Consider the following 13833-nt stretch of genomic DNA (forward strand, 5'->3'; position numbering starts at 1 on the left):
AGCAGAGTCTCTCGCCCTCTCTCTCCTTTAACAGTGAAAGCCCTCGCAGGCCTTTGTGGAAGAGCTGCACTCTCAGGGGCGGGGGGACAGAGGTGTGGAGGAAAGAAACGGCAGGAGATGGACAGATCAGAGAGGGAAGGAAAGAGAGAGGAGGAGTTGTGCCATGACTCTCATACACAACCTGAGGTGGAAGCAGTACTCAGGTCCTTTACTGAAGTAAAAGTAGCAGTACCACAGTGTAAAAAGTATTGTACAAGTGAAAGTCCTGCATTCAAAATGTTATTTAAAGTACCAAAGTATGAGCATGAAAATGTTGCTGAAGTAGGCAGAGTACCAGCCGTCATCCTGCAAAATGAATGTCTCTGATGCCGGTGGATCATCATCACTTTAATGCTGCAGCTGGTTGCAGATGCCACCTTTGGCCCTGGGAAGTCACAATGGGCATTTGTCCCAGTGTCTGACATTCTGTGAATGAAAAGATAGTCAGATGATCGAGATAACGATCGGCTGATTTATCAGTGACCCTATTGTCACTGTCTGTATGTGCAACAGTTGGGCTGAGATGAAGACTCAGCCTCTGGGAGTCTGAGCCCATGGTTCTCTGCCTCAGCGGCAGTGTAGGGGGCTCGGCTGTCTGCAGCGTTCTTAGTGGAGAGCCGCTGCTCCTCACATAGAAAGGATTCAGCTGAGGCAGCTCGACCCTGTGGAGGTGTCGGAGGCATGGCCGACTGGGACAAAGCCCCAGGACAGACCTAGGTGATAATGAATGAAAATGTGATGATGTGAAAGGTCTAAGCATGTCTGTGCTTCCTGTCTCTCTGTCTCCGTCAGCACCCATCGCCGCCGGCACCGGTCCAAACTTCTCCTTGGCTGACCTGGACAGCTCCTCCTACTACAGTATGAGTCCAGGAGCCATGAGGAGGCCGCTCCCCAGCACGTCCTCCTCCAGGTACACACTCTGTGACACCAGCAAGAGTCTGCATGTTCACGTTTTTATGAGCAGATCTAAAACAACATATGAGCGTGAACTACACTTCATCACACACTCAGTGGTCAGTTTATTAGGAACCCGTCTCCGGCTGAGTCTGTCTAACCCAGCAGTCCTGCACTAAATCCTCCTCCATGAAGGTGATGATGTTAGGTTTGTGTTCAGACTGTTGTCCACCTCGTCTCTGTTACCCGGTGCTGCTCTCTGTGTAACACAGCATCACAAAACACAGCCTCCAAATCATCGTAGGGTTGAATCAACACCTCTGTGAATCCATTTCATCTGTATCAGACCGCATGAGGGTTAGTAGGTGTACCTAATAAACCGAAACATAGCACAAACACAACCAACAGTGTACGACATCCTCACACTGGTGTGTTGCAGAGCTGTGTGTCCTCAGCAGGACAGCCTTGTGTTTATGCTTCACAAAGCAGACACACACACACACACACACACACACACACACACACACACACACACACACACACACACACAGGCTTGCAGGATTTGCCCTGACCTCTTCTGTTAAATCGATGCAGTCACAGGAGTCATCTGTCTGTCTGCTGAGACACCTGCCCTGCAGCGTACACACACACACACAAGGTGTGCCTGTATTGTTGGAGGGACCTTCAGTGACATTATGCATGCCCTAGCTCTGTACACTAACCTGACCCTAAACCCAAGTGTGAAGATTTGTCCACAGATGTGAAGCAGTTATAAAAAAACTGTGGTCATACAACTAAATATTAGTTTAGTGATTCACAGGATTGCTAAATCCTAGAAACAAAAACGTTTGTACAAAATAGTTTTGTGTTTGTACAGTCAACGGCAGACACTGCTATTTTTTTGAACACACCCCTTTCAACTAATTGCCCAATTGCACAGCCTTAAGAGCGTGCATATCATGAATGCTGGGTCTTGTTTGCTTTCTGAGAATCTACTGCACCTACTGGTAACTTGTTTGCCATGTAGCAATAAAAAATATACTAAAAATCTGGATTATTCTGGTTAGTCACATTGTACTGCTATTATTTTGAACAATACTGTATCTGATAAGACAGACACCAAGCTGCCAAACCAACTGGTCCATAAGTTTATGTTGCTTTTTTTATTAGAGCAGAACTATTTGACCTTATTCCTTCATTGGCATTGTCTTGACATTGATGTTAGCATGTGTAGGTCTAAAATGCCAAACCACACAGATCGTGTCTCCTGGCAAAGCGAGCACAGCTGTTTTCCACAAAGTAAAACTCACCTGTCCTTTGTTCTGAGACTTCCTGTGTTTGTTTGTCTGTGCGGTGAACCTTTCTCCTTTAGGTCACCTGTTCCTCCGCCTGTCCATTCTCTTCTTCTCCATCTTCATCCTGTGTGTGACATAAGTTTGCTTTGTTTTATCACAGAATGATCCATAATTTGGCCTGGCCCACTTGTTTGATGACAGCTTAAACTGCTGCACTACATAAAATAACGACGACGTGCTGCCCCCAGGAGGAGGGAGGCTAATCTCATCTAATTAATGGCGCTACAAAGACCTACATACATGTGAAATGGAGACCGTAATGGGCTGCACACAGGGGCTCTGTGCATGTGGTCCAGGGGCTGCACAGTGACACTGGCCCCTCGCTTTAGCCTGATTCTGACCTGAACCCTAATTCCAGCCCTTTGCACTGCAGGTGTGAGGACCGGACAATGTGTCCTCACAGCGATGGAGTTGGAGGAACATTTGTCCACACAGCCTTAGGAAGACATGTACACACTCAGACATGCACATAGCTAAACATTTTAACATCCTGTTAAACAAACACAGCTGGTCAGTGAGGGGCCTGGGGCACGCCACAGCCTGTGTGTGTGTGAACACATGTGTGTGCTAATGAGCAGTCATGTAGCTGCTGTAACCCCACTCTCAGTATTACATGACACATAAATGCCTGAGGTGACTGAGGCATGCAGCAGCTCTGGTTAGAGGACGCTGTAAGGCCAGACTTTATTAAAATGCTATTAGCATCATTTAATATGATGAAGACCTCAGAGTCACAGAGTCACACAGCCGCCGCTGCTCGCTGGGTTTAAACACCTTCGCACCTTCAGGCTGCAGCTGCAGAACAGGGATCTTGCACTAAACCCGGAACTCAGAAGTGTGTAGACTGCTCAGTGGTATAAGTATTCAGATACTTATGTAAAAGTAGCAGTGCTACTGTGTAAAAAAGTGCTCAATCAGAACTTTACCTAAGTATATAAGTATCAGCATCCAGATCTACTTGAAGTACCAACAGTACCAGTACTCATCCTGCAGAACGGCCCGTGTCCCAGTAATGTCTCTGATACTGGATCATAGTGACTGATGCATTACTGTGTCCATCACTTTAATGCTGCAGCTGGTAAAGGTGGAGCTGATGGTAACTACCTTATATACTTATACTGTGAAGTACTTTACATCCTGCTGGGTAGCTGGTGGATTTCCCACCGGGATCAATAGAGTCTGATGGTTCTACTGGGTTTGGTTTGATTCATCTGATTCTGGAAAGGAAGTGAAGTTATCAGGTACATGTAGTGCAGTAAAAAGTACACGGTTTGTCTCTGACATGGAGTCACAGTATGAAGTAGCAGGACATGGAAATTCTCAGGAGAAGAACAGATACCTCTGAGTTGTGCTTCACTACAGGACTTGAGTAACTGTACCTTGTTCCTTGCCCCCACTGCACAGGATGAGGACTACAGACCCTGGGTTGTGTGTGACATCTCACCACTGTTTTAGTGCAGGACAAACATCTGTGTGGATGCAGCCTTTTTCTCAGAGAGGTTAACAGTCTGCTCTCCTCCTCTCTCCTGTGTGTGCGTGTGTGTGTGTGTGTGTGTGCAGCTCTGCCAAGAGGATAAAGTGCATGGAGGAGGACGTGGACAGTCCCGGAGAGGAATCCTACTACCCGGGTCAGGGTCGCTCTCCGGGCAGCGGCAGCCAGGCCAGCAGCTGGCACGACGTGGAGCCAGGTACCATGTCTGCATTGCAGCCACACCCCAAGCCCCCCGGCCTTCTTCTAATAACCCCGCCTTCCTTCCCTCCAACACCAGGCCTAATTAACCCCCTCCCCCTACTCCCCCCCTTCACCATACACACACACTTCATACACATCGCAACTTTAACCGGCCGCTCTGCAGCAGCTTTGGAAACAGAGCGATGCTTTCATGACCCAGTGTGGAATGATGCTTACAGCAGGGAGGGGAGAGAGGAAGACGTGCACACGTGTAAACAGTGTGGGAGTGAGCATGTGTGTGTGTAGAACTGTATACTGAGCTACAACAGAGCTGCTAAAAAGGCAGTACTATGGTAGTTAACGCCTGTGTGTGGAACTGTGTGTGTTTTCCTCTAGTATAAAGAAAATCATCTTCTTTCCGATTGGTTAGAAGATAAAGTCATATAGTGGCCGGAGCAATTTATTTACCTGACCACAGAGAAACCCCAACCTTCAAACCCAGCATTTCTTCTGTGTTCACCCGCACTCACTGCCATATTGTTTGCAGTTCTGCTCACTTTGCTACCAGCAGACTCATCACTTCCTGTGCAGATATTTCACATTAAAAGCCTCCTAGTATCCCTCACTTTTTTTGGAAGGCTTGTGTTGTGAAAAGTCTGCAGGAAGTGTTGGGTTTCATCGAGCACAACTTAACGATCAGTAAAAGTATGAAGCAGTGATGACAAGTCAACCAGAGAACATGTTGTACTGATGCAGTCAATGCTGTGCAAACGGACATCACTTTGGATTTTTACAGGTTATTCTCCCACGCTGTGGCTCTGTTTGCTCATGCTGACAGGCTGTTATTTCAGGCTTGTCCACTATTTGACTACATCCGCTTTTTACTCAAATTTAAAGTACTTAAATATACACACAGAGGACCTGGAGTTTAAGCAGAGGACTGCTGTACACACTGCACAGGGACGGAGAGGAAGATGAGGGTCTGTGGGGCTCAGTGGCTCCTTTTAGACCGGGCAGGTTAATCCATGCTGGCTGTGTCCTGGTCATGCTCAGCTCTCCTGTCCCATAAATATAAACATGATTTACCAGGGCAGCCGCCATGTTGGAGCAGGGAAGTCTCCTGTCGCACATCTGTACATGACGGCAGGAGGAGGAAGAAGAGAGCTCTGAACTTACAACTGATTCTCCAGCTGTTTGGTAGAAATGTACAGAATACAGGTGGCTGTTTATACCAGAACACTTTATCTTCAGCTTCACTGGTGCTGTTCATCAGGGTTTGTGCACACTAACACAAACATACAGTCACTGGCTCTATGCTTTGAGAAAAAGCATATGACTGTAATGAGGCAAGTGTATGGCACTCAAAGAGTAACTTCAGGTTAAATTATTTGTACACCTTCAGCAACAGCTCAAACCTCAAAAGTACTTTTACATTTCACAGTGTGGCATTAATATTTTGACCCCATTAAAGGATCGGAGTATTGTCTGTGTGTTTATATCTACACCCCTGTCCTCACAAATGCGTTGACCCAGGTGTTAGCAGCTAACAGGAGTCCTGGGACCTCCTCCCACACCTCCACACACTGACATGAATACTGCTGAGGTGTTGTTTCCATCTCTCCCTCTCTTCCTGTCAGTCACTGTATTCATGCTGCTTTTTTTTTTTCTTTCCTCTTCTCGTTTCTTTGCTTTCTTTCCTCCGTCTCGCGTTGGAAAGCTGGATATAAGCTACGTGGCTCGCTAGCTAGCTCGTTCATCTCCCGACAAGGTAAAGACTGTGAACACGCCTTTTTATTTTCTGTCTCCATGTCTGTGAAGTCGTCACCTCCTCCACCTCTGCACCACCTTCTCCTGTTGGCTCCATGATACCTGGGTGGTTTGTGCTTTGTTGTCTGGTGTTGTGATGTGTCTGGTTCAGTCTGGTTGATGTTTTTTCACCTCCTGCAGAGCTGCCCTTCATCTCCTTCACCACCTCTCCTTCCAAGCCTCCCTCCCCCTGTCTCTTTTCATCCCTTTACACCTCCTTTTCTCTCCTGCCTGCTCCTCTCTCTTTCCTACGTTCTGTCTTCATGTCTTGTTTCCTTCCCTTTCCTGTTCCACTCTTGTTTCTCTTTTGGACTCTCCTCCCTCATCCTTTTCTTTCCTCTCCTCTGTTGTCTCCTTGTTCCCTTCCTTCTGGTATCTAGTTTTCTCTCCTCCCCCACTTTTTTCAGTTCCTTCTCTTTTTACCTCTGCCATTTTTCTCTTATTTTCTTTGTTGCCTCCATTCCTCTGCTTTCCTCCCTCTGGTTTCTCTTGTCATTTCATATTCTATCTTTTCCTCCTCCATCCTCTCTTGTGTCCTCCACTTATTTCCTTTCCTTCCTCCCCTTGTCTCCTTATGTCCTTTACTCCTTTTCTCCCTTCTACTCTTCTCTCGTCTCTTGTCTCCTCTCCACTCTGCATGGTGTGTGTGTGTGTGTGTGTGTGTGTGTGTGTGTGTGTGTGTGTGTGTGTTAAGGTACAAGTGTGTGTAATGGAAGTAATTCATAATTACATATGTAAACACACACTCTCTCCTGTAACACCTGCTCTCCACGTGCACCCATAAGTGTGTGTGTGTGCGTGCGTGCGTTTGGGGGTGATAACTTGTCAGATAGCAGCAAAGAAAGGAGGAGAAGAGGAGGATTGAAAGACTGAAGGAGGTAGGACAGACGTCAAGGGGGGAGGAAAGAAGAGGAAGAAGCATAGATAGATGTGTAACAGTGTGATGAAGGAGAAAGTGCTGAGCAGGCTCTACTTCGATCTCACCTGACAAAACCTGTTCGACTGTTCATCACTCTCTCGCTCACACACACACACACACACCCTCCCTCCTCCTGTTGCTTCACCTCCATCACCAGGTCTCTCCCTGATACTTCAGGTTGCTCAGAGTCGTCTCCAGATTGCATCCGAGCTCTGCCAGACTTTACATGTCTGCAGACACAATGTCCCTGCAACACAACACACTGAGCAGTTTCCACCGGGGCGACTTTTTACATAGCCACAAGTTTCCAACAGCAGTCGTACGTCACTGTACTAAAGTTCCCAAAGCTGCCGCAAGGTCTTCGTTAACGTCTTTTTTTAAAGTTGCTCCCATAAAAACAATTAGCGCTGTCACCAAACTGTCGGGTTAGAGAATATTTTTTTCTTTTTTAATGATCAATACTCATTTTTTTATTGTGTGTGTGTGTGTAAACATATTTATTAGCTATAAAATGTGTTGTCTTTATTAGGTTTCACATTTCTTATTTGTTTATCTAGTTATTTAACATATAATTATATACTAAAAAATAAAATATTGCATAATTTTCATTTTTTATTTTCTAATTTTATAACATTTTTATATATCATATATTTTATATATCCGTTAAATAGGATAAAAATATTTCTTGAAAAGTTTTTCTGCCATGTTTATTAGAAAATAATATTCTGGCTGTTTTGTAACTAGAAACACTAAATGTGTGAAACACACATTTCCCAGCAGCCCCGAGCCACCGTCTATTGGCCCCTCCCTTCCTGTTGTCCAGACCCCTCCCACACTGAACCCTCCCCCCTCCTCACCCCCTTCTCTCCCCCTTTGGAGGTGCATAAAAATGTAAAAAATAAAAAAAGACACGCTGCCATGACCTCATCTTCATCATGGTTCTTGGCAGGGATGCCGTCGCCCGCCGGCGCTCTGAAGAAGTCAGAGAAGTCTGGTTTCTGCGGCGCCGTGCCTTCACCAAGCGGCGCCTCCACCTCCTCCTCTTCTTCTTCCTCCTCTTCCCCCCGAACGGCTTTCACGCACCATCACCGGCCCGTCATTACCGGGCCCCGAGGTGAGGTCCTCAACCAGTCACCCCCCTCATACACACACACATCCTCACCCCTTCTTCCCCCGTTGGTAACTGTGGGTTTTGTCAGGAGGAGGTGCAGGAGAGCAGCTCATGATGTACCTGAGACACACACCTGTAGGCTGTAGGTGATTGGTGTGTGTGTGTGTGTGTGTGTGTGTGTGTGTGTGTGTGTGTGTGTGTGTGTATGTGTTTGTTAAGAGTACCTCCTCCCTACCCCCTCATGCCCCCACTCCCCTTTATTTGCTTCACTTTTTTTGCCCTCTGATTGACAATCGCTGAAACGGACCTCCTGCCTGCTGCAGTGTGTGTGTGTCTTTGTATGTTTGTGTGCACAAATGGTAGCTTGAATCCATCGCTGTCCGCTCCTCACCTCTTCAAAGGGCTGTTTGAGTTAGTTTTAGGGTTATAGTTAGAACCGGGTTTAGGTCAGGTGTTAGGGTGAGAGTCTAGGTGATGCATTAGTTCAAGGCAGGTTTGAAACAGGGGGCTTGGACTCAGACCAGGACCCAGGTGGACCTGTGAAGACCTGTGATCCCAGCAGTCTGGCTTACGTGCATTTGTCCTCCAGCTGCTGCTGACACTGGTGACGTGTCTTTGTTGCTGAACGTTCTCCAGCAGTGTGTGGGAGGGAATCCTATTCAGGTTGGGACAGATTAGAGGACTGGATCTGATCTGTGAGTTGATGGGAGATTCTGAGCTCCTGCGGGGATTATAGGCACAGTCGCACACTTTGGATGACTTCCTGTTTGTGCAGAATGAAAAACCAAATAGCGCGTGACTGGGGGCAGCTGTGGCTTAGGAGGTAGAGCGGGTCATTTCCTAACCGAAGGATTAGCGGTTCGATGCCCGGCTTGTCCAGTCAACATGTCGAAGTGTCCTTGAGCAAGACACCGAACCCCGAGTTGCTCCCAGTGATAACACCGGTGTGTGAACGTTTGTGAGTAGTGTGAAAGCGCTTTGAGTGTGCTGTAAAGTGTAGAAAAGCACTATACAAGTATAAGACCGTTTACCATTCCTGATCAGTGATGCTGCAATGCAATCGCAGGGTTAGTTTTTGGGTTTCACCTTTTCACCTCATCCTTCTGTCCACCTCCATGTTATCTACTCCTCCTTGTCCTCCTTCTTGTTAAGGTCTTTCCTCCCTGTTTTCCTTTTCTCTTACCCGATGCCTCTCCTCCAGTCAGCTCCTCTCCTTCCTTTCTTTCTGCAACTTTCCTTTTTCTCTCCTCCTCTGTCTCCTTGTTTTGCCTCCCTGCTCCTTCATCCTGTTCTGCCACTGATGGATTTACTCCTCCTCGTGTACCTGCTGACCTCCTTCCCTTACCTCGCTCCACCTCTTCCTAGTCCTTGTTCAGATATTCCCCTCCCCAACCCCCCTCCACCCCTCCTCCCCTCAACATCCTTCCTCCTCCTTATGTCTCTTAAAATCCACTTCCCTCTAGCCGTCTTCTTCCTCCTCTTCCCTCCCCATTGTTGGAAATGGAGCTCTGCCATTTTAATGCTGCTCCTCCTTCTTATCGTTTATCAATCCACCTCTTGATGGCAAATGTCTTCTTCAACTAAAAGTTGGCAGAGGAGAGACAAAGAAAGGAGGAGGAGGGGGGGGGAGGGTGTCTGAGGCAGTGCGGCGAAGCAATTTGCAAAGTGGAACTAATCCTGGCTCTTCCTTCTGTGTTCAACATGCAGCCGCTGCTTTCTCGGTGCCACACACTCAGTGTTGTACCGTTGTTAAAGGAAAACACCAACATTTTATAAAATCCTCTTGTTTACAGAAGATAGACGAGGAGATCGGTTTTGTCTCTGTATGTTCAGTACTAGAGAGATTGCTGCACTTTCAGCTCCACTGCTGGTACTGAGTACTAGTGGAACATCCATCCGTTCAAACTTAACACAGTCTAAAGGCTTGAAATGTTTCAAACACATTATCTGTCAGGTTGTTCCCATTTCTGAGGTCGCTCACACAGAAGTCAAACAGTACAGAGGTTTGCAAAAATTGCACACTTCATTTTTTTCAAAACAGACCCTAAGATGCTCCCAGGCTGGATGAGATACCATATATAATTCCTCCAGTGTACCCTAGGTCTGTGCCAAGGCCTCCTACCAGTGCCTGGATGTGCCTGGAAAAGCTCCAGAGGAAGTTTCCCAGGAGGCATCCTGATCAGATGCCTGAGCCATCTCAACTGGCTGCTTTGATGCAAAGGAACAGCAACAATACTCCTTCTCCCAAACTGCCACACGTGCACAGATGGAACTGAAATGTGAGCCATGTGTGCACAAGAATAACAACCAGGTCATGTGTGCAATGGTCAAATGGCCCAGTTTCCTCCCAGACCGCTGGGTTACGATATGTTCCTTCCAGTTTGGCCTGATCAGAAGCTTCTCCATAAACGTCCACCACATGTGAAACGTCCTGGTCTCTCCACTGACCCCGTCGCTGTCGTCGCTCTCCTCCATGTTTATTATTACAGGTCTGTGAAGGGCTCACGGCGAATGTTAACGACAGGCCGTATGTGCAGAGGAGGAGACGTTAAAACCATCACATGGATTCTGATCTGACCGTTCTGACGGTGCTCATACAGTGAGAGGTCGGAGAGGAATCGGGTCTAGGAGCACATACGCAGCTGGCCCAGATCTGATCTGTTCACACTGCTGTGGACACATCAGGTCTGGGAAACTGCAGCTGAGAATGTAACTAATCAGCACTTTGAAGGTGTGACCAGGCAAAATGTCCTCACAGCGATGGTTTCAAAGTACGGTTTGTCCACACAATCATCGAAGGACATGTATACACACACAAACAAGTGGTTGTGCATGCCTGCACAGTGATATCATTCCTATTATTGTGCACACATTGTGTCCCTTACTGTGTGTGTGTGTGTGTGTGTGTGTGTGTGTGTGTGTTTGTGTGTATTGTGTTGTGAGAGAAAGGGCAGAGAAAGCCATCCATCCAATGATTACTGTAAATACATTGGCTGCAGGGTGTGCGCACACACACACTGTGGGTCAGTGTGTATTGTCAGAGTGATAAATCACAGCAGACTTTAAGTGAATTAGTGCAGCAGCTTTAACTCTCCATCCATCCCTCCATCGCTCTCTCTCTCTTGTTACATTTAAATGTCTCTCTATCCTCTCTCCCTCTGTCACGTCTAAAGTCTCTCTATCAGTCTGCATCCCTCCCTCTCTCTGTCCTCTGTTATATCTCTCTCTTTCTCTTTTCGCTCTCTCTCCTCAGATCTATACATCACTGTCCTTAACGAGGCCTCATCCACTAACGAGCAATCACAGAATATCAGACCAATTAGAAGCTTAATTAGAGAGGAGAGGAGGAAACGAGAGAGGAGAGGGGATAAGGAAATGTGAGAAGAGAGGAAAAAAGTGGAGAAACTACTGACATCCATACGCGCTTGTTTTGATTGACAGCTGGTATGAAGAGGTGCATGATGGCTTGTTTCATCTGCTCTGCCGTATGTGTCCATCATCTGTATTTGCATGTTAAGCCACGCCCCCTTTAATCAACCCTAAATACTCCCCCTCTTCTTTGATTATCTCTCTCTCTCTCACTTTCCCAACGCTTTCTCCTCTTCATAAGTTTCTCTGTATTTCTCTCCCCTACAGCGAGCCCCCATGCTCCCCCCTCCAGCCTCCACTTCTCCTCCTCCCCCATCCTGCAGCAGCCCGGCTCCTACTTCTCCCACCCGGCCATCAGGTATCACCCGCAGGAGACACTCAAGGAGTTTGTCCAGCTGGTCTGTCCTGACTCCGCCCAGCAGGCCGGACAGGTGGGCTTCCTCAACGTAAGCACACGCACACACACACACACACACACACACACAGAAATACACAACAACACCCAGGCAGACGCACACTCAGAAACGCCCAGCGACACAGCTGAGCTGGGTCTCCAAAGCCAGGATCAGTATCTGTTTGCAAGAGCGGAAAACACTGCAGAGCAGGGGGGTGCGCTCCTGTCTGCAGTGAGACAGTTGATATATCTGCGTCTAGACACTGAATCAATACCCCCTCCACTACCTGACCACACACACAGACACAGTGCTTTTTGCAGATGTAGTAAAAACCCAGCATGCAGGTCCAGCTGAAAGAGGAAAGTCCAGGTGTCAGTAACACAGCAGTCAGAGTTACACACTGGAGTGTTCTCCAGCAGCTCAACACTGGCTGTGTTTTCCACTGTTCTACAACAGTAAACTCAGCATCTTTGTGTTTTTTTACAAAACAAGAAATCAGAGTCGCTTGTACTGCTGTCTGACATTTAACAGTCCAAAATGTTAAAATGTTTGTCAGGCTTGGTTGCAACCTCCCAGTTATAAATATGTATGTATATAAATAAAGAAGTACATTATATAAACTAAGACTTACTGTATGTAAATAAAAAACTATACAAGTTGTATGGTATATAAATAAAGGCACTTTTTAATAAGTCGACACTATTTAAATATGTAAATACTATAATTCAAGATGTGCTTTATATAAACAGAGACACTATATAAATAAAAATGTACTCTATAAATAAAGATGTACAGTATATAAATCAAGATGTATTTCATATACATAGACACTGCATATACACTGTACAGTATATAAAGACACTAAATGTAAATAAAGCTGTACAGTAAATAAATCAAGATGTACTAAAAATATGTACTATAAATAAATTAAGACTGTCTATAATTACAAATGTACTGTATATAAATAAAGATGTACTTAATAAATTGTATGTACATGTATAAAGAGTGTGCGGCCCTGCGTATGTGGAGGTAGCAGAGCTGAAGCCAGCTCCTCTGCTCTTATGCTTATAGATTAGCAGATAAAGTGCGAGCGGCAGCAGAATTCTTTATGACCAGTAGGAAACTGCTGACACGCTCCCTCAGTCAGAGGACAGCAGAGCTGCTGCAGGTTTCACCGTGTGACCCACCTGTGGAGGTCTGTCTGCAGCATCGTGTCCACATGTTTGTATTTAATGCTCTGTAACTTCGTCTCAACCCTCTACTCACAAGGAAAGGTCCACAACCCCTTCCTGCCGACGCCCATGCTACCCCCCCCTCCACCTCCCCCGATGGCCCGTCCTGTGCCGCTTCCTGTCGACACCAAGCCGCCCTCCACCTCCTCCGCTGAGGGGGGAAGCAACTCACCCTCCTCACCCAGTGAGTTCACACACATACACACACACGGCAAATGGCATATCACCATTGTTTCTTAACTTTCAGTTTATACCTGCATAAATGGCTGCAGATCTAAAGCAGCACTGGGAGCCTGTGTCCAGGGGGCCTCTGCACCTCACGGGAAACATCACAGTATTTTTATTATTACTTCTAAATTTACTTCAGCACCTAAAGACATGACTCATAACGTGTAAGAAGTGACGGTGTTGTGTTTGGGTTGTGTTTCGCTTCAGGGTTTGCTGATGACTCCTGTCATTTGTTAAAAACAGACACAGTGTGTGCCAAAATATTTAATCCTGCTTACATTCAGCATCAGCACGTGAACATATTTATGTATTTATTTATTGCTTCTGTTTTTAATTGCTTTCTTCCAGAAGACAACAGTGAAGTAAAAATGTACTTCCTTTCTACCAGAAACAACTTGTTGTCATCAGTCTGACCCAGATCGTCTTAATGCCGTCATGGCAGTGAATTAACAGCTTTGCAGCTGTGGCAAGGTGGCTCGTCTTCGTCAGTATGACGGCGCTAGCAGCTATGTGCTAAGCTAAACACAACACATGCTGGGCTTGCTTCCACATGCCAGACTTAAGTTTGCTCTTAGATTCTTTTAACACGCATTTTAGATCCACCAAAGTCAAGTGTTAATGCAGCTGGGGGCTAAAAGGCCTCGCAAGCTTACTGCCTGTGGAAAAATGAATATTTGATTTAAGTGGAAAGGATGTGGGCCTTTGTCAAAAATAGTCCCATGGAGGATTTTTCAATTAAAGAATTTGATTCCTCTTTATATTACTAAGGTTACATACTTCAGTAAGTTCACCTCCAGTGGTTTTGTTTTATAT

The 13833-nt window shown here is 46.3% G+C and overlaps 1 protein-coding gene across 1 annotated transcript in view; it reads left to right on the forward strand.

Annotated features, from left to right (window-relative positions):
• Positions 1–11299, forward strand: part of nfia (nuclear factor I/A) — a 165972-nt gene extending 154673 nt beyond the window's left edge. Inside the window, exons 7-11 of the mRNA XM_020609211.1 lie at positions 832–949; positions 3849–3976; positions 5678–5728; positions 7635–7799; positions 11050–11299. Of these exons, the coding sequence (XP_020464867.1) occupies positions 832–949; positions 3849–3976; positions 5678–5728; positions 7635–7799; positions 11050–11177 (590 nt within the window). The 3' untranslated portion in view covers positions 11178–11299. The remainder of the gene's footprint in view (positions 1–831; positions 950–3848; positions 3977–5677; positions 5729–7634; positions 7800–11049) is intronic.
• The last annotated feature ends 2534 nt before the right edge of the window (positions 11300–13833 follow it).

The sequence above is a fragment of the Monopterus albus genome, unplaced genomic scaffold (genome assembly GCF_001952655.1).
Source record: "Monopterus albus unplaced genomic scaffold, M_albus_1.0 scaffold98.1, whole genome shotgun sequence".
Taxonomy (NCBI): Eukaryota; Metazoa; Chordata; class Actinopteri; order Synbranchiformes; family Synbranchidae; genus Monopterus; species Monopterus albus.